General features: G+C 36.0%; 1 protein-coding gene across 1 annotated transcript in view; it reads right to left on the bottom strand.

Moving 5' to 3' along the window:
• Nucleotides 1-16,085, bottom strand: part of Erk (extracellular regulated MAP kinase) — a 47,055-nt gene that overhangs the window by 13,832 nt on the left and 17,138 nt on the right. Inside the window, 2 exon segments of the mRNA NM_001043456.1 lie at nt 368-478; nt 562-688. Of these exon segments, the coding sequence (NP_001036921.1) occupies nt 368-478; nt 562-688 (238 nt within the window).

Genomic DNA, 16,085 nt, shown 5'->3' with positions numbered 1-16,085 from the left:
ATAGCGCGGTTTTTTTGAAAGTATTAAAATTAATTAAAATTTATAAAATAAAATTAAAAATTATTATTATTACTATAACTATCACAAAAGCAAACTTTATAGCAAAAAAAAAGGTATTTTATTTTAGTTTTTGTGAATAATTAACCGGATAAACCTAGAACAAACGTTAGGACAAAGAACGAATTTTTTTGTACAGTTGTGTAATCTAGTTTTACACCAATCACTTTTAGCCATTAAAATGTATGCGTTATTTAAGTTTTCAGTACGTATTAACTTAAAATTGAAAGCCCTCAATTTTTGGCCTTTGATAATGTCCCTAGTGTATGTTAGTTGCGCAATTTCTTTCGGATATATAGTTTTAACGTACCTGGGTCTTCAACAGCTTGTAAAGATCGGTCTCCATCAAGCATTGAACGATGTAAACGTCTTTCATTTGATCAATAGTTTCAGCTCTTAAAATATCTCGTATATCGATAATCTGTAAACGAACATTCCCATTTAAATCGCATAATGTAAAGAACCATAATGAATGATTCAGCAATGACACGGATATTTCCTTACGTTTTCGTGTTTAAACCGAGTTAGAATTTTGATTTCCCGTAATGTTCTCTGGCAATACGTTTGATGTTCGAATGGAGATATTTTCTTAATTGCGACTTTCGATTTCTTCACGTTGTCGAAGGCAGAACTGGGAACAAAAATGTAAATCATAAACCGACTCTAGTAACATCTATTTTAACATATAAATAAAGCTTATACTATTATTATTTTACTTAAGTATTGAGATTGTGGCGGGTAGCCATCATATAACGCAAGATAATTGACAGATGCCTGAATCTCGCTTACGACATTTTCAAGATAAAGCGCATATATACAAGTTCCGAACAACAACATTTGGACCGTCGGTCTACCGAGCAATATCACCCGCTCGGTGGAAGATCTTCCCTCCTTCGTTAAACTCCCCAAAAGATTACTTTTTTGAGAATACCTTTTGGAGACCTGAATTTGAGCTGCATGCAATTGTTTTTTGGAGTTTTTACCTCTTTTTTCTACATTCTGACTACTATACGAATACTAATCATACTAAGCGTATGGTTTATATTGGGAGTTCAGGTGGATTTCGTCTCGTATGGTGCTTCCTGCGTCCACACCGCACAAATACTATTAGGTTGGTGCTGCTGAAGTTGGAAATCTTGTTTTTTTATTATATAACCTATATACTGGACTTTTTACGTATATTTTTTCAAATTTTGCACTGTTAGAAGTACCTCATGTCCGGAACAGTTTTTTAGTACCTACTGTTCTACTGTCCTTTGTCGGGATACCGAAATTTACTACAGCAAAATAGAATGAATACGAATGGACTTTAAATGCCTCCATGCTAGTTTTTCACTTAGTCGTAAAAAGTTTACTGGTACCTGGAGTCACAAGGTTCACCTCTTGTGACTCCGCATGGGTAGGTACCACTGCCCTACCTATTTCTGACGTGAAGCAGTAATGCGTTTTGGTTTGAAGGGTAAGGCAGCCGTTGTGACTATACTGAGACCTTAGAACTCATATTTCAAGGCGGGTGGCGGCATTTACGTTATAGATGTCTAAGGGCTTCGGTAACCACTTAACACCAGATTGTCCACCCATCTAAGCAAAAAAAAGGGAGGTTTGGGGTATTCATTTCAATAACTCATATTGTATCAAAGTTAAAAAAATGTGGCTATTACCGATATTTCTATATAAATACCAAGATATATCGTTAACACATATTTACGAACCGCATTCACTATTAAGGAATAATATTATTTAATTCAAATCAGAGAGGTAGAATTTTGTTTAATCTCTAATGGACTGTGGGTCCGCTAAGGTGAAATCCTCCGTCTAGTGTGTTTCTCTCGCGAAGCAATCATGCGATTCAGCTTTGAGGGCTGAATAGCGGTTATTACTTAACAATTCCGACTTCAGTTTTCAATCTCAAGGTGAGTAGCGCCATTCGTGTTGCGGTCTAAATCTGATAACCACTTAACAACAGGTGGTCGTCGATATCGTCTACCAATCGGTACAAGTAAAACAATTCAATGATTTGTCTAATACAGAGAGCTGTAATAAGATTTATTTATGTATTTATTACACTTCATGTAAAATATACATTGGCGGACTTAATGCCTATAGCATTCTCTACCAGTCAACCAAAAGCAGTGCAAATAAAAAAAAAAAAAAAATAAGTAAATAATTCAAGATTTTCTTGTATTATCGTAAAGACATTGGATCAATCAACTTAATGGAATAACTTATTATATTAGAACAAGTTATGTATTACATCTCAATCAAAGTAGTGAACATTTTACTTATAATTTCGTTGGTAAATATATTAGAAGACCAACATTGGATTGAGAATATTACAAATTTTTTTAACAAAAAAATAAACTATTGATGTTTTTAAGCTGTACCTGATAACATTTTATAAATGATTCATTTTGAGATTCTCTAATAAATCAATAAATTCTTTTTATCTACGCCGATCACTGCTTAATTTTAATCTATGTGGCGCGGCTTTGTGGTTGCCGGTTGCCCCAAACCGGATTTCCTAAGGAGTCCGCCTCTCACAGGAACTAGAGTTTGTTGTAGCCCCTTTTTCTGCCTCCAGAACGGGTATAGTGAGGGAGAGGCCTCTGTCACGATTCATCATCTCCTGCGAGTCTACCGTCTCGTATCGTCCTATTACGACTCATCACTACACTAATGATTGACAAAAAGTCAGATTCTATTTGACCGACAAGGACACGACACTGCTCCTCCCATACCGGACAAGTGGAGAGCCTCTGCTCCATTGTGTCCATTGGATCCCTTTGGTTGTCGCGATGCAGCTAACATTCGAAGTAGAGACTCGTTATCGTTTACATCAGCCGGAAGGTATAAACATTACGGCTACGTTTCACCTACTTCGCAAGGACCGATCCAGCCACCTCAAGTGGAAGTTGTTACAGCCGTCCATCTGATATAAATATAAATCAAATCAAATCATCGGTAGGCAGCGGCTTGGCTCTGCCCCTGGCATTGCTGAAGTCCATGGACGACGGTAACCACTCACCATCAGGTGGGCCGTGTGCTCGTCTGCCTAAAAGGCCAATAAAAAAATATCAAATTTGTATTTGTATCAAATCCACAACGAGACCAGACTTTTGGCCTCCGCACTCGGATGATATCAAGCCCCGTCGGTGGCTCAACATGATTTTATAATATTAAGTTAAATGTCCCAGACACATGGGTAGGCATGCTAGACGAAATTGTAGGGATTCTCTTTTTTGCTATTTGAAAACTCCATGTAAAACTTAGATAAGAAAATCTGCAATTCCATATTGCAGATTTAAGAAATAAGGAAAACCAAAAGCTGTACTTTCAATTTCGCTTAATATTCTTGTGATCATAAACAGATTGTTTTACGAACACGCGCGAGAAAACTCCCGCAATCATTTTACACTAAGAGGCTTTTCTAAGAATAATAATCTTATTAGCATAATATAAAAAAGATGAACGCGTGTTTTTATAAACGAACAGAGGTGGGTTCCGTGATATCGTACGCAAAAATGGAAGTTAATGTAATGTTAGTTGTATTTGATTACGAAAAACTATGTATTTTATTGTTTCACCTCTCAATCCCCTTAATCTAACGAGATACAATATATAACAGTATTACTTTTTCAATATCGGCTACCTCACCAGCTCATCAAAAAAAGATTTAGAGATGAAATTTCATAATATTGTTACGCCGGTAAGAGTAACGCCATCTATCGCTGAGTCGCCAAACGAATATCTAAGGATCCAGTAACACCTAGAACGCTCGAGGAGTACAACGCCATCTATTGTCAGATAGCGGAAACATACAATACTTGACTTTTGTGGAATATTCCCGACGATTCTGGGAATTTTGTCTCGACTTTAAAAGCGTGGCAGAGATGGCACGCAGTCAGTTCGTAATAGGAACTACACGAAGCGAAACGGCGAACGGATCGCCTGAAGAAGCTAATTGAGAATTTTAAAGTGTTCTGTGTTGTTCTAAGTGTAGAACACAGTTTCAATTTGTAATTCGGTAGAATTTTTATTTATCCCGAACCCCCAGCGCGTAACAATGTCTTCTGTTAGTGTGCTTCTAAAGTCTACGGTACATCGATTTAGGTTGTCCGTTCTCTGTTACGTTACTGGTTTAGTCGGGTCGCATAAGTTCAGGTTTCCTGTATAGTCAAATAAAATGTAGGACCGCGTGCCCCGCGTACATTTTATCCGAAATGAGATAAATTTGAAAACTGATCAATAAAAATCCTGATTTGGAAACTGGAAGCCCAGGTTAGTTAGGTTAGTTAGCTGAATATATAAAATTTACAGTAATTATCCACAATTACTATTAAGTATTATTAGTATATTTTCCTAACCTTTGACACCTTAGGGGGTAACAGAATCCTTAGGGTTCATGTTAGTTAGTTACAACTGCTGTCCCACCCTTCACTGCTTGACGGCAGAAATAGCCAGGTTGGTGATATATACCCGTGCGGTCTCACAAGACGTTATATCACCAGTTGTTATGCAAATAATAATTTTGCGGGTTTGATTTCTGCTACAAGATGTTATTCCTTCACCGTGGAAGTCAATCGTGAACTATACTGGGACCTTAGAACTCATATCTTAAGGTGGGTGGCGGCATTTACGCTGTAGATGTTAATGGGCTCTAGTAACCACATAACTCCAGGTGGGCCGTGAGCACGTCCGCCCACACCTAAGCAATAAAAAATAGAAAAAAGTTATCCATTCCCACACGATTTAATCAAAATCGATTTAGCGCTTGGGTGTGAAAACCAAAGATGAGTTCATAATTTAAATATATGAATTAAAAAAATTGACAAATTGTCAAAGTTTGAGTTTCAATACTTTAGAGATCAAATGTCATAAAAAAATTAAAAAAGATGCCAGTAACACGAGTGTGACTTTATTTTCCAGTCATATTAGATTTAAATCGGATATTTGCCTCCTTTGATCTATCGAATAGACTTTTTCCTGTTGACGTGTTCAGTTTTGTTCGTGTTTTATAATAATACTAGCGACCCGCCCTCGCTTCGCTTCGGAAACATTAAAACACACATGAAACAAAAAAAAAAAAAAAAAAAAAAAAAGTAGCCTATGTTCATCAGGGACAATGTCGACTTCTAATGGAAAAAGAATTTTTCAAATCGGTCCAGTAGTTTCGGAGCCTATTCGAAACAAACAAACAAATCTTTCCTCTTTATAATATTAGTATAGATAGTATAGATATGTTAAAGAAAATCGAATATTTTCGATTATGTTATAATATGTTATATAGTATGCCTAATTACTAGTAAGGACGTCTTGTGAGCCCGCAGGGATAGGAACCATATTTCTATCGCAAAGCAATACATGTATATACAATATAGCAATGTGCAAGAGTGGGACACTCGTGATACTATACAATTGAGACATAGACCTCATGGCCTAAGGTGGGTGATAGAATTCTCGTGGTGATGTTCATGAGGTCCGATAACCACTCAACACCTGGAGGGTCGTGAACTCATTCAAGTGTCTACGCAATAAAAACAATAAAAAATGTGTCAATACATAGAAAAAAACTACTTTTAGTGGGTTAGTCATTCGTTTTAAGATTCAGTAAGTTGTTCTTATGTGAATTGTTGAATATGTTAAAATTGTTTTTATCGGCAACTGTTCTCAATTGGTTGGTTATTGAAAAACTTTTTCTTTATACTTTAGCTAAATTCGTGTTTAACATAGTTAGTCCACAAGACTTTCTTTTATTACTTCATTCAAAGTCTGAAAGACTTCGCCGTGCAATGCATTGCATTGATGAGTTTTAAACTTACTCGAAACTTGAAAATGAGCTTTTGTTCACATGTTTCGGCCAGCGCCACTCAAAGTCATCAACAGTTGAAGTGACTTTTGAACTCAAATACACGGCACAGAGGACACCCCTCTGTCCTGAATCAACATTTGAACAATTCGATCATTGCCAGCCCGTTGCGTTAATAGAACTCCAATATTAGCCAATCCGAATTTGAGAGGACAAAAAGCTACGGTCTAGTATATACCATATACATTTTTTATCATATTTATCTGAACACGAAATTTAAAATAAAAGGTGTTGTTAGTGTTTGAAAATTTGTACTAGAGTTATATATGTAAGTTTAAAATTATTATCAATTAAATTATGTAAATATCTATATGATTTTATTCTCTCTCAAGTTTTCAATGATGTAATTGAATTATTATATATTTAACCATATACTGTAACAAAGAATTCTTGTTATATCCAATCTTTTCGTTATGATTTTCAATTTCAAAAATCTCCCTCTCGGGCTCTCGAATGCAATAAACAGAGAAAAGAATGAAACAATTTTCGTCATACCAACGGGCCACCTATGACTTGCGCTACGCTTGTTTTTATCGGATTAGGATTTTCTTGATCGCACAAAATAGCTATCAAAAGCACTCAGGGGGGGGGGGGGAGGATTCTCGATAGAAATTATGTATTCTTATCTCTTTTCATGGGTTGATTCCAACAAGTTAATGCATGATCCTTAAAACATATCGATAAGAATAAAAAGTTTCAACATGGCTATCGGATAAGACACAGGATTTTTTTGATACGGGAAACTTTTTTTTTTTTTATTGCTTAGATGGGTGGACGAGCTCACAGCCCACCTGGTGTTAAGTGGTTACTGGAGCCCATAGACATCTACAATGTAAATGCGCCACCCACCTTGAGATATAAGTTCTAAGGTCTCCGTATAGTTACAAAGGCTACCCCACCCTTCAAACCGAAACGCATTTCTGCTTCATGGCAGAAATAGGCGGGGCTGTGGTACCTACCCGTGCGGACTCACAAGGGGTCCTACCACCAGTGAACGATTTAACGAGTATTTAGATTTTATGAAATTATTAGCACTTATATTTAGAGCGGGTTGACAAACTGGATGTCAGTGTACCAAGCCATTGAATTAAAGTCCACAATGTACTTCTTACTCTAACTGGTTAGTACGTCTCCAAGTCTGCCTCTTGTACGAGCCTGTAGTGCCAGTTCAGCTTATAGTTCGGAAAAATTTAAAGAACTTAATAAATAAATAAAAAACATTTGACGGTAGTTAGCGATCCATTGGAAGTTAGGCGAATAACCCTTAGCCATGTATCTTAGAAGGAAATTTAAAAAATCTTAAACGAATTTAATAAAGCGGGGCTTTAATAAACTTTGTATCTGTCGTATTTTCACCAAGTAACTTTTGATATCATAATATCCCGAAAGGAAGAAAGAAAATAAATGAATAACCTTTTACTTATAAATCAGCCCTGTTATCTTTCTGGGAATTCAACGGTTCTCGGATTCTTTGCTTTAGCTATAAAAACAAATGTTAATATTAAATTAATAACATAGAAATTACAGTGACTCTTGGATGAATAAATACAGAAACGTAATAATGCGTACATTTTCCATTACCGAATTTACAAGCCTCGTTACGTTTGTTTAATCCAGTAACATAGACCAACCTTCATATTGGTAACAATTTCTCTTACGAATAAAACGTTGTTATTTTAGCTTTACAAGGGCAATTCTAAATTAATATGGCCGTTTTTTTTTCTCATTTATCTGTACCCTGTTCGTATTCCAGCAAAATCTCTTTTATTATTAAAGGCCTTTGTTGTCTTGGACAGTTAATTGACGAGAGTGTAAACCCTTTTTAATTAACACACACGTAGTTTAGGAAAGCTTTAATATTTAACGAAATTACTTTTAATTTCAGTCCTATACTAATCTAGTTTAGTTAAATTAGGTATACGAGTTCAGGCATTAAATTTTGTTCAGTCGATCCTAAACAATCCCAAAAAGAATGGTCGTAAAAGTTTTATTAGCGTTTTTATTATTTATTAAACAGTATAATATTCTACTAGATGAAGATTTGTTTTTGATAGCGCCATCTTGTTGTGTCTTTGAAGCGGTTAGTTGCCCTCAATTAAGAAAAATAGTATTATTATTCGTCAATAGATGTCGGGAAGAGTTGATTATTGAAAACACGAATAAAACAACATTTTCTGAAAATAAATCGTAGCTAGATCGATTTTTCGCCCCCGAAATCCCCTGTATACTAAATTTTATTAAAATCGTTGGAGCCCTTTCAGAGATTCAGATTATATATAAGAATTTCTCGTTTAAAGGTATAAGATGAAGCGTCTGATGGTCCTGTATTTTTTAAAACTTTGATTATCAGAACGTTAGTAAGGTTAACCGAAACATTTACTAGCAAAGGTTGTAAATTACGTCAGTAATATCTTATCTGACGGGCCGACTAATGAACGAGATAATGTACTAATCAAACACATATCACAAATATTACGATTAAAAGTTGAATTATTATAATACTAGCAACCCGCCCCGGTTTTGGACGAGTCATCATCATCATCATCAGCCTTTATCTGCCCACTGCTGGACAAATAAAGCATAATACTTCGCGAAACAGTAACGTAACAAAAATACATGTAAAATTGAACTACTACTTCAAAAAAGTTGCCGTAAAATAATAATAATTATACCGATACTTTGTTATCATATTACTTTATTGGTTTACGCGGCGAAAGCCAGTGAAACTTTTAGTTGGTATTATTTTTCCCAACATCTTTAACAATAATATTTCAAGACGATTTTCACAAAACTTTAATGATTTAAACACATTCCTCATGAAAGACTCCGTCCTTTAGTGTAAATCATAACAAAATCTGTGCGATAATTTAAAGTTTATAGCATACAGACATACAGACAGACGTGGCGGGCGAAATTTTCTAATATGTAAATTGAAAATATAATGAAAAATCACAAAGCTATACATTCTTGATACAATAAATTAAGATTTAAATATTCACTTACACATATTTTAACTTAGACGTTTTATCATCCCACAATTATTGGATTTCAATATTTTAACATTAATATCTGTTCAAGAAAGACACCACCCGAAGACTAAAGGATATCTATCATGCTAAAATGCCGATGACGACATTCACGTCATGTCATGTCAATGGACGCATGAGGAGCAAAAATCCTTCAAAGAAATTGAGAATCGTCAAAATCGGTTCACCTAAAATAACGTTCTGGGATAACAATACACATTAAAAATAAACAGTCGAATTGAGAATCTCCTCTTTTTTAAGTCGATTAAAAACATTTAATATTTGAGAACGCGATACAGTGATTTAAAGCTCTTAGGATATCACTGCGGTGTAGGAGTGGGTAATATCGGTTTTGCCGCGTATCGAATCGTATCTATATATCGAAGATCAATATCGGATATTGAATCTATATATTTTCTGAATCTATATATTGATGGATGCTAGTAGATTTTCTCGATTCATGATATTTGAGATTTGAAACGATACGCTGATATAATATCGTAGTAGATATAGATTTAAGTCAACGTTATACGGTTGGTTTTCTGATATCAATTTATAATATGATCTTAAAGTAATAAAAAGAACATGAAAATAAAAATATCAGAAAAACTTTCCTTCATGCTTTTACCAGGCTACTACAGGACTGGCTACATTATTTTCAGTTTTTAGTATTTTGTGTCTTAATTTAAAATTACAAAATATACCAAAAGAGTGTAGATTTCAAAAGTTTAATACAAACACAAGAAATAAACTCAATTATTTGGATTCAACTAAAAATAGAAAAATGTGTACTTTAAAAATCAAACACAAAAAACTTTTAAGTACATATTTATAAACACTTGTCCAAAAATTCTAGTTCAAGGTCAAAGCGCGTGAAATTAAATTCAACGATGCAAATAGGCTATACTGCATTCAAGTTAGGGTCGAAAGTTAAAACTTCTTTCCTAAATTGTATCCTGCTGATACGCTAAGAATAATTTACAGACATATGGACTTAAATATAAGGTTTACAATTGTATGGATAATGCCTGTTTCTGTTTCATTAATCACATGATATCCCTATCGTGCGCTCGCTCACTCTGGCCGATTCGATACGAACCAAACGAATATTGCTGATATTAACGAGTCGGTACGATATGCCGATGCGCGTCACATCGAGCAATATCGTGTATCGGCTGATATCGAAATATAGGTTTCGATTCACGAATCGGTACGATATGCCGATGCGCATCACATCGAGCAATATCGTGTATCGGCTGATATCGATATAAAGATTTCGTGCGGGGCGATATCGGATTCAACGATATTGCTGCGATATATAGATATTGAATCTATATACGATTTATATCACCCACTCCTACTGCGGTGTAACATTTCATTAGGTTAATGGTACCACGACCAAGACCAGTGTATTCAACCTCCTCCCGTGTAGAGTTTCCGTTTAGTCTTGTTACTTTACCCGCATCAGACCCTTGTCGGGTCCCAGATGGGCCTTGCCGTGTCGTATTACATGATGTGAGTAGCCTGAGATTTATCGAGTGTTATAATATATGTGAGCCCCCAGCAAAGCATGTTTGATTAATTAGTATTTTTATGATTAAAGAGCGTCCCAAGAGCCATGTTTTAATAAAGATACAGCGAAAGTCCACCGATTTATGCTATAAAAATATTAAATACACTAATCTCTTAAATCGACTTCTTTTTGTACCATATACGGGCTCACAATCCATCTGGTGTATAGTAGTTGTTGATAAGGCGTATTGTAAGCCCACACGGCTATGTACCACAGTTCTGTCGATTTTAGCCGATTCGGTGAGACAATTGAGACTTCGAATTCATGTCTTATTGTGGGTGGCAGCATTCACGTTGTAATGTCCTCATCCTTTCAGTGTACTCAAATCAGCCGTTCTGTCGATTTGAAGTCATTTGTTTTTTTTTATATAATACGAAGAATCACCTCTGCCAAAATTGAAGGTATATCCAATTATTCTTGGAATAATAATGGCTTCTTCGGATAGATGACGGTGCCAACAAATAGTTGCCTGTTCTTCGACTAACCGAATTTACTTTCAGTTCAAAATATTTTTTTATTGTCCAAATGAAGTCATATTATACTTCGAATACAAAGGAATGAACAGGTTTTGTTGGTTGATAATGTCCGTACTCTCCCGGATTCCGATTATTATTCGCTGGTAGTCTAGTCTGAGTGAGTGTGCTAACTCTGGCAGTGTTTCACAGAATTTACCATCGGATTGGAATCGCTACCCACTGAGAAGATCCGGCGAAAAACTCATAAAATTCCGATAAACTTGCAATGGACGGATGCTACGAACGCACTAAAGATGAATGCTTTGTAAAGGATGAGCATAATCCCACAACGCATCGCGGTGCGCCTTTCCGAACACATCCATAAAAATAGGGGTTAAAGTATGAAATTGCCGTTTTATTGTAATAGGTACTTCGAATAGACATAGAAACTTAATGGTATGAAATTTTTGAGTAAAACTTTTATCAAATGGTACCTATGAGGTTCTTCTTTTAAAAAATGTGCAACTTTCGATTATCGACTTTCAGTTGTTTTTTTTTCAGCTTAGGCAAGAGTCCGCACGGGGAGGTACCATCACCCTGTCTATTTCTTCCATTAAGCAGTACTGCGTTTCGGTTTGAAGGGTGGGGCAGCCGTTTTGACTATACTGAGACCTTAGAACGCATATCTCAAGGTGGGTGACGGCATTTACGTTATAGACGTCTATGGGCTCAAGTAACCACTTAACACCAGATGGGTTGTGATCTCGTCCACACAACTATGCAATAAAAAAAATAAAAAAAGCTTTATTTCTTCGATTCAGACGACGCAGCTGTGTTCGAGTACCACAATGCGAATTGTCATCGTTCTAAGCACGTAATACACGTCCGCAGATTTGAAACAGGAAAAATGGAAGTATGCAAGGTTTAACTACGACAGGCGCTATGACGTCACAGTACTTGCTAGACAAAACAGATATAAATTCAAAAAGCATCAATATGTCTTAACGCCTAAAATATTACTGCGTTTGAATATAAAGCTACTAGTGTAGATCTTAATATATATATATATGTCGTGGATAACGACTTTTAGTTGTCGTGGATAACGACTTTTAGTAATATTAAGACGGTGGTTTTGATTATTATTTTAAATGATGAAATGTTGTTTTGATAAATATCACAAAACGAAGGGTAGACTCCGTAACGCCACAGTATAAAATGGCGGTACGTGGACAGAGTCGTGGCATTCCGTGTCAGACAGTAATTCCGTCCGTCTCAGTCAGTGAGTCTCTGTCAGTCAGTCAGTCGGTCAGTCGGTCTGTCGGTATATGCAACGAAACTGTCGGTTTACCCTGTCATTGTGAAAGTTGTGTGTGTTGAGTTTCAATAATTATTATTGAAAAGTTTTATTGACTAAACTGAGTTCAACCGAATACAAGCGATGACGGAACCTACCGCTCAGCCATCCCTGACGTGTGCTGACATATATATGTCGTGGATAACGACTTTTAGTAATATTAAGACGGTGGTTTTGATTATTATTTTAAATGATGAGATGTTGTTTTGATAAATATCACAAAATGAAGGGTAGACTACGTAACGCCACAGTATAAAATGGCGGTACGTGGACAGAGTCGTGGCATTCCGTGTCAGGCAGTCATTCCGTCCGTCTCAGTCAGTCGGTCTGTCGGTATGTGCAACGAAACTGTCGGTTTATCCAGTCATTGTGAAAGTTGTGTGTGTTGAGTTTCAATAATTGTTATTCAAAAAGTTTTATTAACTAAACTGAGTTCAATCGAATACGAGTGATGACGAAACTACCGCTCAGCCATCCCTGACGTGTGCCGACATATATATATAGATTTCTTCTGTGCGTGTGTTTGTCACTGAACTCCTCCTACGCGGCTGGACCGATTTTAATGAAATTTTCTGTGTACCTTCAGGTGGATTCGAGAATGATTTAGATTTACAAATCAGTCCTAGAAATAATTTATATGGCAAAACAACGTTTGCCGGGCGAGCTAGTTATTACTGTAACATCACAAAATCAAAAGGCGACTTTAAACTATTAATAATTGTGGGATTCATATTCTTCCTTCGTAATTTGATAGCTGTAATAATAATAGAGTAAACTCGCAAATCATTAATTGTGTGTGCGTCGTTATCATAAAATACCACTATTGTCGGGGAATGAAAATTAATTAAATGTCACTGGTTACGACACTAGGGAACTGGAACCGGAGCGGCATCAATTTCAGGGGAAACAAAAGGCGAGGCCTCATCGGCGTCAAGGCAAGCCTTTCATGGGCTTTAATAACGATTCGTCACTGGCACTATGAAAGAAGAATGACGTCACCAACAAGAGGTCAACGTCCCGACGACAGGAACGTCATGATTAAAATAATTTAGGTTAATGGTAACTGCTCGGAAAGCGTGAAGTATAAATGAAGCCTTTTTAGCATAGATTGTTTATTATTTCTGATCTATGTAGACGATCTAACTGTAAACTCCTCTCGCTTTTATCACACTAAGTGCAGTCGATACAGCCTTATTCTATGTTTTTTTTGGTTTAGTTTTACAACTAACCACTTGCTTTCACGTTAATGATATTTCCTTGAGAATGGCGAGTCTTGGATAGAGACATTATTATAGGAGTTAATGCGTAAATTTGGAAAAAAGGTGACGACTCTACTAGCATGAATGAATGTGGTTGTGGTACCCTTTTGGTGTTCAGAAGTAATACTCCTCTATCATATACCATTTCTTCGCTCACTCCCTTCTTACAAATATCGTTTTTCACGCAATCCATTTCATCCAATTCACGTATCACCAACCTCATTTTCATTTCGTCTCATCACATGTCCATACCCAATCAGCACTATGCAAAATATTCAAATATATTTTTTTGTATTATCCGACTATCAAGTTTTATAGCAATTAGACATTTAATTATACAAATATAATTTGCTACTACAATATTAATGGCAAAGTTAATAACAACAATCAGAGGTTGAATTAATCCAAGAAGCTCGCTTCCTTGGTTGGCACCACATTAACTTGAACCACTAGGCAACGCAACCCGACACTATTCAATTCAAACAAAGCCTTTTAAGATTAATAGTACGCACTTTAGCGTGACCTTAAGGTGTACTTTAACGCACTTGTGTCCTAGCAGTATTAAAACAAGTTCTACAGTCGTGGTCAACTAATTAGGGACATTCAAGATAGTGAAGGGCTATAACCGGTTATGTACATTTAAATATAAAACCCTATTGATTTCTCAGCACCTATTATTTGCATAATGTGGTCCGATTATTATACTATAAATGGCTGTAAATAAAAGATTTAATAAATAGAAAAAGTATTTAATATCAAAGATTAAACATGTATTAAATATTAAGGTACAGTTCTGTAGTGGACATTTAATTAAGGACAGTAAAGTATAATGAAAAATACAGTTACACAAAACTTATAATCTTCAGTGTTATAATATCTTTAACAGCTCCATTTTATTACGTGTAAAATCAGTACCCAGTAGCAAAACCTTTGTTAGTAATTACCGCTTGACACCGATGTGGCATAGACATTATCAGTTTCTGACATGTTTCGACAGGAATGTTTGCCCATGCCTCTCACAAAAAGCTTCATGAAGTTCATCCAAATTTGTATTACGATAAGTGGCAACTTTTTTCTTGATTTCGTGCCAAAGGTGCTCAATTGGGTTGAGGTCCGGGCTATTTGCTGGCCAATCTAGCACTGATACAAACTGAATGGTAAGAAACGACTTGACTGAATGGGCGGTACGACCCGATCGTTATCCTGCTAAAACGTCCATATAATAGGGAGATACTCCTCAGCATAGGGAAGCATAGTTTCTTCCAATATTGCCTTGTATTGATGTTGGTCTAAGTTACCCTGAACTTTCCTCACAGGTCCCACTCCACGTCCAGAAAATGAACCCCATATTTTAATGTTTCCACCGCCATGTTTCACCTGTTTTTTTGTGAATCTTGGATTCATTTCCGCTTTTACAGGACGCCGTACATATTGCCTTCCATCTGAAGAAATCAAATCAACCTTGGTCTCGTCAGAGAAAAGTACATGTTGCCATTGGGCGTAGGTCCAATGTCCATATTTACGTGCAAATTCCAAACGAGCATTTCTATGTTCTTTCTTCAACAACGGTACTTTGCGAGCCACTCTTCCGAACAACCCTGCTTCTACCAAACGTCGTCGAACGGTCCTCGCAGATACACCGGCTCTTTCGTTGGCCCCAAACACTTCGTGTTTAATTAAAATAGAGCCTAGAAACGGATCTTTCTTAGCTAACCTGGTTATCATTCTATCTTCTTGCGGAGTCGTTTTTCTCGATCTTTTTGTTCTGGACACGTTTAAAGCTGTGTTATAGCGCTTGAAATGTTGCACTGCATTGCATACCATAGTTTTTTGAACAATTTAAATGTTGTGCTATCCTTCGGTATGACCAACCACGCTCGACAAACTTCATGATAATTTTTCGTAGTGTTGGATTGCAACTTTTATTTTTGCCCATTTTTCTTCAAAATAATTCTCAAAACTTAAAATAAAAAATCTGAATTGCCGCCAAAACGACCACTAAACAATAAGAAAAGAAACAAAAAAGTATTAAAAGTCCAATTTTGAAATTAGAACGCAATACCTCAGTGTCCCTAATTAAATGGCCAGCCAGCATTCTTTGAACCAGTAGCACTATGATATTGTATCAGCTATACTGTAAAGAGGTTTAATGTTTAAGAAGTTGTTATTGTTTTTATAATCGCGCACATAAATGACTAATTACACTTACATGTAAAAAATATGGAATATTGCTAAGACTTGTTGGAAAATATAAAAAAAATTCACAATTTGGCTTAACTAGAAATTGTCCCTAATTAGTTGACCACGACTGTATATACACCAATTAAGGTTTTTAGGCTGTTCATTTATAAATGTGTATATATATATGTGTGTGTATAAATATTTATATAACTGAAAATCACGTATTCTGCCTATTTGTTGTGAAGCAATCGTGTTTGAAAGGTAAAACGACTATTGTGAACGTGATACATAATACAACCTCACCAAATCACAAG

Source organism: Bombyx mori, chromosome 10, assembly GCF_030269925.1.
Source record: "Bombyx mori chromosome 10, ASM3026992v2".
Lineage (NCBI taxonomy): Eukaryota > Metazoa > Arthropoda > Insecta > Lepidoptera > Bombycidae > Bombyx > Bombyx mori.
The sequence above is the reverse complement of the archived record's forward strand: the minus strand, read 5'-3'. Positions and strand labels throughout refer to the sequence as shown.